The 19,047-nt window shown below is 36.3% G+C and overlaps 1 protein-coding gene across 2 annotated transcripts in view; it reads right to left on the reverse strand.

The window, feature by feature from the left end:
- The window catches only part of KANSL1L (KAT8 regulatory NSL complex subunit 1 like), a 129,148-nt gene that overhangs the window by 30,797 nt on the left and 79,304 nt on the right, over positions 1-19,047 (reverse strand). For both annotated transcript variants that reach the window (XM_056111555.1, XM_056111554.1), the window contains exon 6: positions 11,265-11,469. In XM_056111555.1, coding sequence (XP_055967530.1) covers positions 11,265-11,469 — 205 coding nt within the window. The remainder of the gene's footprint in view (positions 1-11,264; positions 11,470-19,047) is intronic.

Raw genomic sequence — 19,047 nt, forward strand, 5'->3', positions numbered from 1 at the left:
TGGGAACATTGGTGGGGGAGAATGGGCACTGGTGGAGGGATGGGTAAACGATCACTGTATGACTGTAATGCAAACACGAAAGTTTATAACTGCACCCCATGGTGATTCACTAATAAAAAATTGTTTCACAAATAAATAAAAATGTAAAAAAATGAATAATACAAAAAGTTAACTGAGAAAACAACCATTCATAATGGCCTGAAAGAATATCTAGACTACACAAAAAAGAAATGAGTCATACATGAAAAGTAAATGTTGCTGTATTTTTTCATTTATGTCTTTGTAAGAAATTGAAAAAGACATAAATGAATTAAAAGTCATTCTACATATATGAGTTAAAAGATACATTATTCTGAGGCTGAGGTGATACAACAGTGGGTAGGGTGTTTGCCTTGCATGTGGTCGACCCAGGTTTGATTCCCAGCATCCCCTATGGTCCCCTGAGCACCGCCAGGAGTAATTCCTGAGTGCAAAGAGCCGAGTAACTCCTAGGCACCTCCGGGTGTGACCCAAAAAGCAATATATATATATATATATATATATGTATATATATACACATTATTATTATGATGTTAATACTGTAGGCAGTAATCTAAAAATTCAACACAATTCCTATAAAAATCAAATGGACTTCTAGGCAGAAATGGAGAAATCAATTCTAAAGTTCAAAAAAATTGCAAGGGCTTCTGAGTAATCAAAATAATCATTTAAAAAAAAAAAGTTTTGGGAGAATCATGCTTGACTTCAAGCTAAAAGCCAGACTCCCCAGGCTCTGACTAGCCCAATTCAGGAATGAATCTGTTGAAAAACTCATGTTATGTGAGTTTTGTGACCAAAATCTCCAGGCTCTCATGGAGTTAGGGATGGGCAACCTGACCCCATCTCGTGGTTCTTCTGGGAACCTGGCGGCCATACCCATGTTCTGCCTCTGAAGTCATATAAACTCATTAACTGGGTTTAACCTGGTGCAACTCAGGTGCAACTCCTGTCAAAATGTTCAGAGTTTGCTCTAGGTGGTACCTGGGTAATGTAACCACATGGTAACAAACCTGCATATATTCAGCCCATTTGGTAATTTCTCTTATTTTCTGTTCTGTTCTGTTTTGGTTTGGTTTGGGGGCCACACTGGCAATGCTAAGGGCTTACTCCTGGCTCTGCACTCAGGGATCACTCCTGGTGGGTTCAGATGACCATATATAATACCAGGGGTTAAACCCAGGTCAGTATAGAGCACCTACCCACTGCACTATCACACCAGCTCCATCTCTGTTTTCTGTTTCTTTGTTTTACAGTATCAGTGGTCAAATCCAGGGCTGGCTGAATTTTAAAAACATTATGTTAAGTAAAAAGAATCAAATATAAAAGGTCACATGTTATTCCATTTACATTAAATATGCAGAACAGAGATATCCATACAAAGAAATTAATGACTAGAAGGGGCCAGAGCTGTGAACTAATGGCTATAATTACTAACTGGGTAAGGAGCTTTATTCTGGAGTGATAAAAAAATTTTGTAGCTAGATAGAGGTTAATGTGCCATACTGTAAATATAATATATACCACTGAATAGTTCACTTTAATTTTGTGTAATATGAATTTCACCACAATAAACTGCCCTTAACATGATTATATATAATACAGGAAAACCCGTTGTACTATTGTTTAAATAAAAAAAAAACTAGTTCAGTTCTCTCCCAGTTTTGGACATAACCTCTCAGAACACAGATCATGGCCATAACTCTGCTCACTGCTACTTCCCTACTCTGACCCTCACTCAACAACTCCAGGTCAGAAAATCCACCAAGTTTCTCAGACCACAGTTCTCCATCACCTCTCAGTGGATAACACACATAACTGCACACACCACAGTCTTGGTATAAAAAATCTCAATTTCTCACAAATCACAAATCACTTTTATCTCTTGCTATGAACCCACAGATTCAAGTATTGTCCTTGCTAACCTCTGGGATTCACTTCTTTTATTTAATACCTCATACCTCTGTTTTCCTGCCCTACTGAAACATGCCACTAGACAGTGGCGGAGGTAAGAAATGGTAGTTTTATATTGCAGCTAGAGGAGAGGCAGATAGCCAAGGTAGCATCAGAAGTAGTTCTGTGTGAACCAGGTAAAAAAAGAAGTAGCTGACAGTGGCACTCCAAGGAAGGAATAAACAACCAGAAAGGCCTTTGGGGGCAATCTATAAAATTTCACCTTCAGAGCATTGCTGAAACAATGAAGCCCACCAAGCTTAACAAGTGATGTTAATAGCCCTGACGCCCTACCAATAAAGCTCTATAACCTTTTAGAGACACTATGATGTAGATGTTTCATGAGCTCAGAAAAAAGATGGCACAGATAGTCATAAAGGACAAGAAAATATATGAATGGAAAACATGATGCTACACTCAGAAGTAACAGAACTGAAGTCTGGTAAACAAAATAAAAAACTCAATGGAAGGACTCAGCAGCAGAGTGAAAGCAGTTAAGGAAAAATTCAGGGAGCTAGAAGTCAAGATAGAGAAAAACTTCAGAATACAACAGAAGATGGGAAAAGTCTGAAATTAAATTAACAGTACAGTTAGAACTATGGGACTCTAGGTATTCTATAGGAACTATATAGGAATTCTATAGAAATTCTATAGCAATATATAAGAATGCTATAGGAATTCTATAGGAACAATAGAGTCAAGACGAACAGTATAAAAATTGTAAGAGTACTTGCAGAACCAGAAACAAGACTGATGGAGGACTATTAGTGAAAGAAATAATAACTAAAATTTCCCAGATTGAAGAGTATATACAATAAGATTCCAAAGATTCAAAGGATATCAGTCAAAATAAATGCAAACAGAAAAACTCCAACCACATCAGAATAAGTATAACAAAAGACAAAGACTCAGACAAAATATTGAGTACAGCAAGGTCAAAGAAGGAACTATCCAAAAAGAATTATCATAAAATTAAAAAATAATAAAGTGAGGCCATACAAGACAGAAAAAATATTCAATGAGACAAACATCTCAGAAAGAATACTCTAGCTAGGTTATCACCCATTTATTTGTTGTATGAAGTAAAAACAAATTTTATTTGGAGTTTTTTAGGAAGAGGAAGGAGGAAGAGAAAGAGAGAGAGAGAGAGAGAGAGAGAGAGAGAGAGAGAGAGAGAGAGAGAGAGTGTAACGTGCTCAAGAGAAAGCTCAGACTTCTCCAAAGGCGGAGAGAACCCCTACAACAATCCAGCACTAGATACGTAAGCATAAAAGTACATATTCAAGAGGGTGGATGGGGACAACACATGTGCTTGGGGGCAGCATATGAGCCAGTTATCACCCATTTTAAAGAAGGATACAAAGATCAAGAATCAGCTTGAGGAGTTCATAGTGTTTAAACCAATTTTGCAAGAAGCATTCAAGAGTCTTCTTTGAAAACAAGTTACACAATAATTTCTACAAGATGAGGGCAATAAATTCCTTTATTTCAATAAGCTCACTCAAAATCAATGGCCTGAATTTATTAATCAAGATACAACTGAACAGTTATTATAAACATGGGATCGAAGTCTGGAGAACAACTCTATAGGCAAAAAATTCCATAAAGAGGCTGGGGCGGCAAGACTTATAAAAGAAAAAATTTTAAAACCTGGACTTAAATTTTAAAAGAATATATACATTCATATAGTATGAACAGATATATACCTTAGTCATTAAATTCTATATATATATATTAAACTTCTAAACATATATGCACCTAGTTATAGACCATCTAAATGTTTAAAATAACTACTAATAGAGCTGAAGAGACATTGACAACAATTGATATCACAGCTGCATAGATCAACTAGACAAAAACTCAACAAGGAAATACTGACATCAACAACAGAAATGGAAGAGATGCTTTCTCCCAAAACTCAAGTACTACATTATTCTTCATGGCTCTCAGGACATAATTCAAGAGAGCACATGCTTGGTCAAAAAAAAAAAACCCTCCAAAAACTCAAGAAGACAGAAATCATATAAATTGTTCTCTCAGACCATGATTCTTTGAAAGTTTAAAATTAATCAGAGAGAAATAGGAAAAAATGCAAACACTTGCAAATTAAACAACTTACTTCTGAACAACCAGTGGGTCAGAGAGGAAATCAAAGAAGAAATCAAAATATTCCTGGAAACAAGCGAGAATAAAAACATGAGTTAGCAGAACATATGGGACACAGTAAAGTGGTGGTAGGAGGGAAGTTAATAGCAATGCAAGCATTCAACAGGAAACAAGGGCTCAAATAAGAAACCTCACTGCACAGATTAAGCTACTAGAAATAACCAACAAAGACAATCCAAAGTCAACAGAAAAAAAGGAAAAATACAACTTAGAAGAGTTAACAAAATGAAAACTAAGACTACAACTCAAAAAATCAATAACACTAAGAGCTAATTTTTCAAAAGATTAAACAAAACAAACCATTACTTACCAAAAAAAAATCAAATTCTAATAGACAGAGTCAGAAAAAGAGAGTGGAGTTAGAACAAACACCACAAAAGTTCAAAGAATCATCAGCAATTACTATCAAAATCTTTATGTCAAAAAATTGGAGAACCTAGAAAAAAAGAATAAATTTATTGACAACTATAACATTCCAAAACTGAATCACAGGGAATGGAGCATAAGAAAAGACCTATTACTGGCAAGAAAATTAAAATGGTAATCAAAAGTCTCCCCCAAACCCAGAGAAAGATGGGTTTACTAGTGCATGCTTTCAAATCTTTAAAAAAGACCTACTTCTAATCTGTCTCAGGCATGTACAGAAAAGAAAACAACAACAACAAAAACCGAGAAAAAACAGGTTTTTCTGAACATTTTCTATAAGGCAAAGATTACCAGATATGAAAAGTACACACATCACTAAAAAAAGTAAAACTAGATATACACATCCCTGATATGCATACACACAAAAATCCTCAACAAAATTTAACAAACAGAATCCCAAAATATATTTGAAAAACAGATTACACACCATAAACAAGTAGAATTTATTCTAGGGATGCAAGGATAGTTTAATACATGAAGCCAATCAACATAATACAGCATATCAAAACAAGGATAAATATCTTCTCAAAAGATGAAGGGAAAGCATTTTACAAGATCAACACCAATTCATGATGAAAACTCTTAATAACATCATACTCAATGGCCACAGAAAGAGATATAAAGGGAACCAGATTTGAAAAAAAGTCAAACTATTACTATTTGCATATGACATGATACTACGCTTAGCAAACCCTAAAGACTACTACAACAAAAAATCTCCTAAAAAATAAACTTATACAGTAAAATGGAAGGCTACTAAATCAACATGTAGAAATCAATGGAATTGATTTCTAAATACCAACAATTAAATAAAAGAGTAAATGAAATAGTAAAATGAGATAAAACATCCCATTAACAACTGCACCTAAAAAAAATCAAGTAATGGAAATAAGCTTATAAAAAGAGGCAAAAGACATAAACAAGAAAAACTATAAACCACTACTAAAAGAAATAAAAGAAGACAGAAGGAAACACAAACACATCCCCAGTTAATGGACTAGAAAGATTAATATTGTCAAAATGACAATTCTACCCAAAACACTATACAGATTCATCACAATTCCTTTAAAAATACCCATGAATATTTTTAGAAACATTGACAAAATGGCGGAATTTGGTAACCTCCCTGAAATAGCCAAAGCAATTCTAAGTAAAATGAAGATGGAAAGCTTCTCTTTTCTCAACTTAAAATTATACTACAAAACTATAGCAATCAAGACAGTGTGACAGTGAAATACAGACATACTCTAGGGCCAATGGAGTAGAACTGAGAGTTCAAAGACAGACCTCAAGTATATATGGATAGTCAATCTTCAGCAAGAGGTTATGAATATGAAATGGAGCAAGGAAAGCTTCAAGAAATGGTGCTGGGAAAACAGGTTAGTCATGTGGGAAGAAAAAGAAACTCAAATCCCTATCTCATTTTGGGAAACAATATGGACAATTCTCAAAAAATTAGAAATTGAGCTCCCATTTGACCCAGCAACCCAACTCTTGGGAATATATCCCAGAGAGGCAAAAAATTATAGTCAAAATGACATCTGCATTTCTATGTTCATTGCTGCACTGTTCACAATAGCCAAAATCTGGAAAAAACCCGAGTGCTTGAGAACAGATGACTGGTTAAAGAAACTTTCATACATCTACACAATGGTGCACTATGCAGCTTTTAGAAAAGATGAAGTCATGAAATTTACATACAAGTGATACTACATGGAAAGTATCATGCTAAGTGAAATGAGTCAGAAAGAGAGGGACAGACATAGAAAGACTGCATTCATCTGGGGAATAGAAAGTAACAAAATAGAAGACAAACATCCAAGAATAGTCGAGATAAGTACCAGGAGGTTGATTCCATGGCTTGAAGGCCAACCACACTTGCTAGGGGAAAAGGCAGCTCAGACAGATAAGGGAACATCAAGTAAAGGGTATTGGGAGGATTCTCCCAGGATGGGAGATGCATGCTGAAATTAGACTGTAGACCGAACATGATTGCCACTCAATGCCTCTTTTGCAAACCTCAGCACCCAAAAGGAGAGAGAGAACAAAATGGAATGCCCTGCCACAGAGGCGGGATGGGATTGGGGGGGGTGGGGGTGAGTGGGAGGGATACTGGGATCATTGGTCATGGAGAATGGGCACTGGTGGAAGGATGGGTTCTCGATCATTGTATAACAGAAATCCAAGCACAAAAACTCCTAAGTCTACAACTGTACCTCATGGTGTTTCACTAATAAAAATTTTAAAAAAAGATTAAAACACTGATAACATACATAAATCCATACATTATTTTTAGGAAAACATAAGCAGAACCCTTATGACAGAGAATCCAGAGGCATCTTCAATGACTATGTCATTAGTCAAACAAAGGAAAGCAATGATGAACTAATGGTATTACATCAAATTAAGACATTTCTTGGGAGCTAAAGCATTAGCACAGCAGTTAGGGCATTTGCCTTGCACGCGGGCGACTCGGGTTCAATTCCCAGTACCCCATATGGTTCCCTGAGCACCGACAGGGGTAATTCCTAAGTGAAGAGCCAGGAGTAACTCCTGAGTGCAGAGCCATGAGTAACCCCTATGCATCGCCAGGTGTGACCCAAAAAGCAAAAAAAAAAAAAAAAGACATTTCTATACTACAAAAGAAATAATTAAAGAGATAATACAGACTGGGAGAAAATATTCTCCCACTACTGAATTGACAAAATGTTAATAGTCAAGATATATACAATACTGTGAAAATTAACAACAACAACAAAAATTAAAAAATGGGGACATGAGATGAATAGACACTTCCTTAAAGAAGACAGACAGATGTCCAGTCAGTCTATTTAAAAATTTCTCTTCATCACTCTTCAGGGAACTGTAATCAAAACAACAATAAGATGTTTGTCTCACACCAGTGGGAATGGCACACTTCAAAAAGAACAAAAACATTGAGTGCTTGTGTGAGTGTAGGGAAAAAGGAACCTTTATCCATTGTTGGTGGGGATGTCAAATTTTAACCTCTATGAAAATCAACATAGACACTTTTCAAAAAATAAGAATTAAGCTTACTAAAGTATCTCCCATTTTGAGATAATCTTTCCAAAACACTACAGAGTTAAAATCAGCCTAAAGGTATTGAAGAGAAGTGGATATATATAACATAGCATAAATCTGTCAATCCTCTAGTCACTATTTCAATGTATATTTCCTAGTATAAAGATATTATCATTAAATGTTTTGTTTTAAATTTGTGCCACACCTAACAGTTCTCAGGGCTTACTTCTGTCTTTGTGCTCTTACTTACTCCTTGTGGATCTGGGGGATCAAATAGGGTTGGGGGGGAACGGGGTTCAAACCTGGTTTGGCAGTGTGCAAGGCAAGCTACCATACTTGTTGTAATATTTCTCTTGCTCGTCTTTTGAATGTTGTTTTTAATTTCTCCTTTAACATGTTAACAATAGAAGCAGTGTTTTTGATGTACAGTTACTGTACCTTCACCACCAATATCTTACACCGGTGTCCTGAATAAGGGCATTTTCTTGCATAATTGCAAAACATTTTAGATTATTTTGTAGCACTGTAGCACTATCCTCCTGTTGTTCATCGATTTGCTCGAGTGGGCATCAGTAACGTCTTCATTGTGAGACTTGTTGTTACTGTTTTTGGCATAGCAAATATACCACAAAGAGCTTGTCAGGCTCTGCCCTGTGGGCAGAAGACTCTCAGTAGCTTGCCCGGCTCTCTGAGGGGGACAGAGGAATCGAACCTGGGTCAGCTGCGTGCAAGGTAAATGCCCTACCGGCTGTGCTATCGCTCTGCCCTTTAGAATACATTACAATGATAAAATATTTTGTGTACTCTACCATAGATAGTTCAGTTTCCCAATTATCATAATAATTATTCCCTCTAAAGGAATCTGAACCTGCATTAATTTATATATTTTATATATATATTAATATAAAAATTGGCAGAGTCTGGCAAACTCCCCGTGGCATACCCAATATGCCAAATACCAGTAACAATGATGGGTCTCATTCTCCTAAAAAGCCTCGAATACAATCTCAGGGCTAGGATGAAGGAGACATTACTGGGGCCTGCTCGAGGCAATCGACAAATAATAGGATGATTTGTGATTTGTGATTTGTGAATATAAAATGGGTCTTCAGCCTTTTTTGGCTTTCATAATTTTGGTGTCATTTCTCTTAAAGTATGGGCAAATGATTATTGTTTACTTGAATGTTTTTACTTTGGTTTTGTTTTATACTTCCTTATACATAAGTTCTCCCTGAATAAAATATCATATACTGATACTGTATTCTTCTCACAGTTAGTTTTGATCACTCAAAGTTGTTCCCTGCAAACAGGTTTCCTACCATACACATACTATGATTCCCCCAGGAACCAACGTGAGGCATTTTAAAAATCATGATAAAAATCATAAAATTACTTTACTAGTCAAATCTTCTTAACCTGAACCCAGAGATTTAACTCAATTGATGATTCTTGCCAGATCTTTTATTATTGCAAGGATTGACTGCTCAGTCTACATTAGTTTATTTACTAATCAGCATTCTATTATCTAGAAAATCCTTTTTCTCTTTTCCATCTCTCTACTTCTAGGTCTCCCTTTCTCTTTCTCTATGCCTAATGCTCTCTTTTTTTCTGTCTCACACATACACAGCAATATAGACTCGGCTTCCTGTTTTACATTGGTTACTATTATTAGTTATTCTGATACTCAAATAATCCCAGATTTAAAAAATAGAAGTTTCTTCATGCTAGTTTATTTTATTTTTATAAAACAACTGCACAGTTGTGCTATTAGAATGATAATTGCGTAAAAAGTATGACTAACAGTACTATAAATGTTAGTATCTCAATAAAAAGTTTGAAAAAAAGACCCATAACATTTTCCTTTGTTCTTCTTTTTTAAATTTTTTTTTTGCTTTTTGGGTCACACCTGGCGATGCTCAGGGGTTACTTCAGGCTTTGCACTCAGGAATTACTCCTGCCGGTGCTCAGGGGACCATATGGGATGCTGGGAATCGAACCTGGGTCGGCCGCGTACAAGGCAAACGCCCTACCCGCTGTGTTATCACCCCAGCCCCTCCTTTGTTCTTCTTAGTCACACTTAAGATGTTTCATGCTCATCTTACACCTATCCTTCCCAAGCCTTGGAGTCAAAATATTCTCCAAAGATCCCTGGCTCTATCTAGTGGAAAACAGTATTAGAAAATAAGAATCAGTGGCTCCTGTATTTACTGTCAGCGTGTAAGTTTAAGTCTAGACTTGTTATAGCTACTCTGGAAGCCATTATAAATATATGGCAAATTAAAATTAGTAAAGAAAAATTCAGTCCCTTGGTTGTACACACTATATATGTAGAATGCTACATGTATGAAGTAAGTACCATCATCACCAGCAAAGACATTTACAAAAGTTATATCATTATCAAAAATTCTGTTGGACAGTACCATTTAGACACTTGAACTATGCAAACTGAGAAAACACACATGACAAATACACCTGTTTTCTTAAGTTCTTACAACCCATTGCTTTATGTTGATCTCTCTATATTACATTAAATACTTTATGCACTGAACAATTATTTATTAAGCATGAACTACTGGACACTTAACTGTCACAACCTGTAGATTTAGAAATATATAGTCCTTGTTCACTAAAAATTTATACTATAATGGTTAGTATAATAACATTGAATATTATGTCAATAAATTTCCCATGTATAGGATATCAAGAAATACTTCTAGGCAGCTGGGATAGAGAAGGGATCACTAAGTCCATGATGGTTGCAGGAATTGCTCGGTATGGGAGATGTGTGCTGAAAGTAGACAAAGGACCAATCATGATAGCCTCTCAGTATCTGCACTGCAAACCATAATGCTCAAAAGTAGAGAGAGAGTAAGAAGAAAATTGTCTGCCATAGAGGCAGGGGTCGGGGTAGAGTGGGAGTGCCGGGAGGGATACTGGGGACATTGGTGGTGGAAAATGTACACTGGTGGAGGAATGAGTATTTGATCATTTTATGAGTAAAACTCAACCAATAAAATCTTTGTAACTGTATCTCACAGTGATTTAATATGAAAGAAAGATAGATCGTAGATCGTAGTTTTAGATTGTACAATGGAGAAAGTATATCAACATTTTGCTAAAAAATGAAAAGTGAACTTTTCCAAAAATAGCTTTTTGTGGCATATATTTTATTTTTATACAGTGTTAAGTAGGGTTATCTAAAATTTTGTTACTTAAATTCTAAAAAAGGAAAGGGAAAGAAAAAGACGCAAATATCAGTGTTAACAAATTTCAAACCTAAAAAGATTATTCTCATTTTCTTCAAAATAACATTTCTACGCAGGTTTAATTTTATAAGCAAAAGAAAATATATAGTATTATTTATTCTGATTACTCATATCAGTAAAATTAACTATTTAAGTATAATAGTGGATTTAAAAAAATGGAGAGTGAGATGTTTCAGATAGCCCTGCTCTGTTTATAAAACGCATTTAATGCCATTTTATAAATTGTCAATGCCTATTAATATCATTTAGAAAAATATTGTAAAGATTTCTATATGTGATTTTTCTCATAACTGTAACACAATGCATATCCACTTGTACATGAAATATACTAACTGTAAAAATGTTTTTTATGTTTTCTTGAAGGTGACACCTTACCTGTGGAGTCCAATAAAAGGAAGGGCTCAGTCTGTAGAGCTTTCGTTTGTGGAAACTCTGAAGCGGCCTTGTTCGAGCTGCTGTGCTCGTAACAGTGAAGGATGGAGATTTCAATCTTGTCCTATCTTTTCTCCTTTTCTTACTGTGCTTCTGGTTAAGTAACCAGCTACTGGAGGAAGAGAGCTCATCTATATTCTCTGAAGTACTGAAATGCCATGAAGTGATTGGGGAGTGGGAGAAATAAAAGAAAACAAAGACAAAGAAAACTAAATGTAAATGCTTTGATCTTTTATGATACAAAAATATTAATTTTAGCAACTCTGTGGTAACAACTGATAGAAAATTAACTATATGAGTTGGGCATTATAAATTCCAGTTGTAAAATTATATCTTTTTTTTACTCCTGGAAACAGATACCCTATATACTAAAAAATGTTTAAGTTCACTAATGCAATGTAACTGTTTATTGGAAAGCAATAATCACATATATTACAGTGTTGTAACTGTACCAAATTATTTTTATATATGGGTTGAATAACACAAGATGAAGGTTTTAAAAGGTCTAAAGTTTACTATTATATTATTTGTTGCTCTTAAATAAGTTCTACAAACCATTTCAGCAAATTCTGAAGCAAAGATGAAATCCTAGTATATTTTAGATGCTTAAACTTTGATGACATAAAAGTCACAATCATAGCATAATAAAAAGATTACACAAACCATATATGAAAATAAGTATAATTTAATTACTCTATATTAATTTTTAATCTTTAAGTAATAAAAATTGGAGTGAGGAGGAAGCTAATTCTAATTGCTACCTTAATAAAAGTACACTTATACATACATATATAAATAATTATGCTTTTCAGGTACTATAGGTACTAATTTCAATCAGTTATATATAGAAAAACTTATCAATTTAGTATTCTGATATCAGTAAGTTAATCTGCTATAAGTGATACTGATTATCAACATACATACTCTAAATGTGTTATATGGCTCAAGTAAAATAAAGGATAACTACAATATAGGTTTTTTCAATTAGCATTACTGGAAGTGATTCATATTTATCGCTGCTACAAAATATTCTGTTATTCTTGTATATAATATTCTTATGTATAATATACAATATTCTTGTATATAAAGTGATTCAAGAATGCTATACACATTAAGAAACAGATGGCATCTGTAGATGAAACCAAATAGAGGAATAATTCAGTATGTTATTGGTGACTACCATATATACAACTAATACTGAATATGTACAAATAATTAGAGAAGAATATCCAAATTTTTTATAGTAACTCAATGTTGTTTATGTGACAGTGGTTTGTTTTTTTTAAAGAGTATTAGTACAAGTGATAACTTGCAATGAAAAGCTAAAAAGTCTGGCTATTATGCCAAGGGTAAGTGGAAGGCACAGATGATAACCAGTATCGAATTAGGCATTGGGTAGGACAGGTGGGCAGCATAAAATATCAAGATCAGAAATAAGGCAAGTATTAGATTTGATAATGTCAGGAGAGCTTGGATACAGAATAGTAGGGAGAGATTCCAAACATAAAAGAGGTCCTTTGTTCAGCAAGTTAGAAACATCTTTAGGCTAATTATAGTGACTACTTAAACTACATAAAATAAAGCCCTCTCCTTTATTTGGTCCCTCAGTTTAAATGATTTCAAAATAGTATATATTTCTTTTGGTATTATGTGACAGTAATTTGCAAATTAACTTTAAAAATATTTCCTCTATAAATTTTACAGTTAAGAACATCCAAACAGTATTTCTTGATTTGTGTGGAAATTCTATTTTCCTAATGAAAAATGTGGAACAATATAATCCTTGAATTATTGAATGAGTGAAAGCCATAAGCAAAAAGCATCAGGTTTTAATTTTTTGGTCTTGATTTGCTGTTTTTTGGTTTTAAGCCACGCCTGGCTGTGCTCAGGTCTTATTTTTGGGCCTGTGTTCAGGGATCACTTCTGGTGGTACTCCAGGCACCATGTTGGGGTCCTCAGATAGAACCCGGATGGTAAGCAAGCTCCTTTCTGCCCCTATTATCTTTCCAGCCTGTGTTTTTAAATTTGATTTATAATTGATACGCAGAATTATGGAATTTCAAGAGTTTAGCTTCACACATACCTGTTATAATACAACCTCCCCACTAAAGTTCTAGTATCACCCCACCAGTAAAAAAATCCCTCTACTTCCCTCCTATGCCATGCTTTCTTTCTCGCCAGTGATCACAATAGCTTTTGCCAAGTCTAGGGAGTTATTTTTTGTTTTTATGTTGTCAGTTTGTTTAAAAGCAACTGGAATCTTGGGTACATGCAGTTTTTTTTTAGTATACAATAAGAACAGCAATAGCACAGCGGGTAGGGCGTTTGCCTTGCAAATGGCCAACCCAGGTTCTATTCCTCCGTCCCTCTCAGAGAGCCCAGCAAGCTACCGAGAGTATTCCACCCACACTGCAGACCCTGGCAAGCTCCCTGTGGCATATTTGATATGCTAAAAACAGTAACAACAAGTTTCACAATTTGTTGTGAGATGTTACTGATGCTCATTCAAGCAAATCGATGAACAACAGGAGGACAGTGCTACTTTTCCTAGATGCTTAAAGTAAAAGCTAGATAACCCTTTCCTCTATTTGCAACTTTAGCTGTGAGTTCTTAGCGTTCTTCCTGACAGAAGGCTAGACCCGAAAGAAGGAGAACCATCATCTCTTTACTGAAGAAAGATAACATACAACATTTGATCTGGCTTTAGGCTCATAACCTAGTTTAAATAAAAGTGAAAAGTTAAAGGTTTCAACAATTTTGTGTCACTAAGCACAATAATTTCAAGTTTTTAAGGTAGCTAGCAGATTATAATAGACAGTTTAAAATTTTATTCTTTTTATTTAAATATGTTTTTGCTTTTGTTTGCTCCAACAACATTCCAGATGAGGCTGACCTCCAGACTGATATCCCCGAGGCTTTCTGAAACCGAAAGTTAATTCTCCTTTCCAGCTGGGTCCAAGTAAGCCTAATGCCATCCTATGCCATCTCAGCAGGACTACCACCACACCTCATAAACCTCCATTTGCTTCTCCAGCCCTCCAGGTGAAATTAATACCTCTACTCATCCTCCTTCTCACAAATCACACTTATGCTTCCTGTCACTGGGTGAAGACCTGTAGGGAAGGAAGAGAGTAACACCCACCTTAACTCCTCAGGGACTGAGAAGGGGCTAACTACAAAGATTAACCCTCAGCATCTCAGGAAAACAGCAAACACAATGAGGAAAATGAGTAGAAGCCCATCAAGCTCAATGAGTGAAAACAGTAGCACTGCAGGCTATACCTGTATCAGCCAGTTCTGCAAACTCTCAATGACTTCAGTGACACCATACTGAGGATGCGTAATGAGCTCAAAGGGGGGATGGCACAGATCAAAGTATGAGAACAGAAATAAGAAAACTACATTCAGAAAGGACAGAAATGAAGAATGTGGTTGGTGATATTAAAAAACGCAAGAGGGGCCAGAGAGATAGTTCAGTGGGTAAGGTGCTGTTTGGCACATGGTGGACCTGGTTTCCATCCTGGCATCCCACCTGGTCCCCAAGCTCCATCTGGAGTGATCCCTGAGTGCAGAGCCAAGAGCACACATTGAGCACCACTGGATGTAGCCCCCAAACCAAATCAAACCAAAATAAAAAACCCACAATAAGGCCTGAGCACCAGAATAACAGTAGCTGGGGAAAGGACTCAGGAACTCTGAGATGAGATGCAGGAAACCTCCAGAAAATAACAGAAAAAAAATTGTGCAAGAAAATGAGCAGCACATTAGAGAACTATGAGATGAGGTCAAGAAGAACAATAGAAGAAATGAATTAAGGGGAAAGGGAGAACACATAGATGAGAAGCAAGAGGGTCAAGGGTTGAGGGGATTCAGGTACACCAGTGGTATTAAGGAATGATGGGGCAAAATATCCAAACCACAGAGTCAAATACAGAAACCCAAACTTTAATAACCAAACTTAAAAGGTGCCTGTTAAGATGGCAGGCTGAGGCTGGGGGTGGGAGGGGAAGGTAAGGGAAACTGGTGGAAGGAAGTTAACAATGATGGTGGGATAAGTGATGGAACTTAGTATGTAAAAAATCCAATTATGATTAACTTTGTAAATCATGGTGTCTCGGATTATAGTTCTAGGCATTTTCAGAAGTAACATTGGTTTGTCCTTGCTCATCCCACAGAGAGCTTAGGTTTACTGAGTTACACCCATCACAGTGCTCCCAATTCTATCAGGCACACCCAATTCCATCAGGCACTCCTAATCCTCAGTGCTTATCTTTAACCTATCCTTTGTGCTCTTCATCCCCTATCTGTTAATCACAAATACCCCCAAATCAGACCCTGTAACCTGTAGATAAAATCTTCTGAGGGCTCCAGACCTTGTATATGTAAATGAAATATTGCTTTTCTTTTCCTTTATGTCCTTTGCATAGTTTACTTTAGAGCATTGTCCTTTTTGTGTAGACATAGTTAATGCTATGCTTTTGTTAATGCTATGCTTTTAATCTTACTCATGGTTGCTTCTCCCAGGAGGGAGCAAAAAATGAGGCCCCCATAACCATGCCACCGGACTCCACACCAGGCTGTTTTCACTCAGGGTGCCCCAGACGGGGGTGGATGAGAGCCCTCCCCACCCCAAGGAACCCAGGCTTGGCAGCCAACCTCCACTAGCCAACCACCACCACACTCCAGGCTGATTTCCACACGCTTGGGTTGAGCCTCACATATAAGTGAACATATTCCTGGACGCATCATAAGACACTCCCTACCCATTTTCCATAATTACCACATCATCTTTGATGGGGTTCAGACAGCAGGCAACAAATCATAGAGGGAATATATATATATATTATATATATATGTATATATGTATATATATCGGAGAGCCCGGCAAGCTACCGAGAATATCTTATCTGCACGGCAGAGCCTGCAAGCTAGCTAGCTGTGGCATATTCAATATGCCAAAAACAGTACAATAATAGGTCTCATTCCCCTGACCCTGAAAGAGCCTCCAATAAGACAGCATTGGGAAAGACAAGTAAGGAGAGGCTGCTAAAATCTCAGGGCTGGGATGAATGGAGACATTACTGGTACCTGCTCAACTAAATCAATGAACAAGGGGATGACAGTGATACAGTGATGCTTTTATTTTTTTTTTAGTGATGCTTTTAATCATAGTTAATTGACTCCAAATAATATTTGTTCCTGGATATCCATCATATTTACTTAACAAGCTTCAATTGCCCTTACTCCCTAACACTCCAAAAGGGGGAGGGGGGTCCCAGCAAGGAACTTGGATGGACCCAGGACAAGCTATAAACTATCCTGACATTGAAAAGGGACAGGCTAAGCGTCAATCAGAAGTATAACAAGTTAAGAGCATAGTCTACGAATAAACTCTGTCATGGCTCAAAAAGAAGTAACTGAATGAGAATCCTGCTGGGGTTAGAAAATACTAAGCTGGCTGAGAACTGTAGTCTGGGATATATAGCGAGATGTCCCCAGGAACAACCACCATTATAGCTTACTATATTTCTTATTGTGTTCATACAAAATGACTAGAAAAATTAGTAAAAAGTAAATTTGATTGTTTAAATGGATTACTAGCTAAGGAAAGGAGAAAGCAATATCCTCTTAGATGAAATGCTACCCTTGGGAGAGCTCCTAGTAATCCGCAGTGCTGAGCCCTTATATGGATGTGTCCTTAAATAAATCCTTTAGAAGAACTTCCCCTGAAGGGATTTACATCTGTTTATTGTATGATAATGTTCAACCACACCTATGTGTAATTGCTACCCACAACCCTTCATGATTTCTATATAACTAATGCTGTAAGACTGGAATAAATGGCCACTGATTACCAACCAGCCTGTGGCTCCTGTTCCTTCATTTGCCCATTGCCGTCGGCCAGCTGAGGGGGACAGTGATTGGCCCCAAATGCACCAAGAGGACCCTTGAGCTACCACAGGTGAGCCAGTGATACCTAGAATTGTGACAATGGTGATTTAATAAAATTAAAAATTGGGGGGGGGGAGGGAATAGGAAAATCATGAGTCTTTGAAGAACAGGAAAGCAAATTCAATGAAGAACCACTGGTTAGAGAAATCATAGACAAGAATTTCCCAGAGTCAAGGAGTCTAGCCACTGAGGTCCAAGAGGCCCAAAAGGTGCCAGTGAAAACAGATCCAGATAGAAATATCCCAAGACACATTATAACCAGAATGACAAAAGCCAAAGACAGGCACAATATTGCAAGCAGAAAGGTTCAAAAAGATATATTCAAATGAAAGTCTATAGGATTCCTTGTTCATTATCATTCAGATTTAAAGAAATGATACATTAGCTTAATGGACAGACAATAGCTTAGGGAATTCATTGCAATGAAGCCAGTTTTGCAGGAGTTCAAGGACAAGAAAACTATACAACACTTTGAGATTTAGCATGGCATTCACTCATGGTATTTATGATTTTCACTTACTAGATTAAGAAAGGTCTGTTTACTCCTAGTTAACTAAGAGATTTCATACTCCTTCAATAGCTAATGTTTCATTTATACTAATGCTGTGTTATCTATTCAGGAGACTGTTAAATCTCTAGAGATTTTCATTACATTCTTTTACTTATTAATGAAGATACTTAAGATTATGTATAACATTTTTCTAACATAAAGGCAATATATCCTTTTATAAATTGCCAATATTCCTTTTAGAAGATAAAACACATTTTTATACTTTTATAGACCTTTTTTTTCTTTTGGGGTCACATCCGGCGATTCTCAGGGGTTACTCCTGGCTCATGCACTCAGGAATTGCTCCTGGCGGTGCTCGGGGGACCATATGGGATGCTGGGAATCAAACCTGTGTCGGCCATGTTGGCTTACGTGCAAGGCAAATGCCCTACCCGCTGTGCTATTGCTCCAGCTCCTGGGGGAGTGTGTTCCATCATGATGGGATCGTGACTGTGATAGACCTATTTAGATCTTCCCTTAACATTTAAAAAAAAATTATCCTCTTTTTACTTTTACTAGATTGTAAATTTGTCACTGTCACTGTCACTCTCCTCCCATTGTTCATCAATTTACTCGAGCGGGCCCAGTGACATATCCATTGTGACATCTGTTACTGTGTTTGGCATATTGAATATGTCACAGGTAGCTTGCCAGGCTTTGCTATGTGGGCGAGGTATGTTTTAAAATACATTCACATATAAAATTCTATTCATTTCAAAACTTATATAATTATAAAACGTTTTTGAAAAATATTATCAACTTATGATTTACAATTTTATGAAATTTCAATTGTTTAGCTTTTCATCTGTACATTTGTACATGTCACTATCTTTACAATAACTTTATTTTAAAAAAAATCTCTCTCACATGGAGGGTATAAAGAAACATAGTAAGGAAACAACAAATTGCCAAAGTATTGGAACTAGAGATTTTGCCAATAGAACTGAGATTACATGAGATTAGGTGTTGTTTTACAGGGTCCCTGGGGACACTGCTGAAGAAAAAAAACTTTTCAGTGATGAATGTGGTATTGGAATGATGTATGCAAAAAATTTCTGAGAATTAAGACGCAAAGATTGTCAAATGTTTCCACCTAGGCTAGAGTAGGGGATATATGGTTCAGATTCATCAAGATAATCTCTAAACTGTTTTTCTTACAAGAAGATATGCATTTTGAAAAAGAGAGAGACAGACATAGAAAAGATTGCACTCATCTGTGGAATA

This window comes from Sorex fumeus, unplaced genomic scaffold (genome assembly GCF_029834395.1).
Source record: "Sorex fumeus unplaced genomic scaffold, SorFum_2.1 ptg000014l, whole genome shotgun sequence".
Taxonomy (NCBI): domain Eukaryota; kingdom Metazoa; phylum Chordata; class Mammalia; order Eulipotyphla; family Soricidae; genus Sorex; species Sorex fumeus.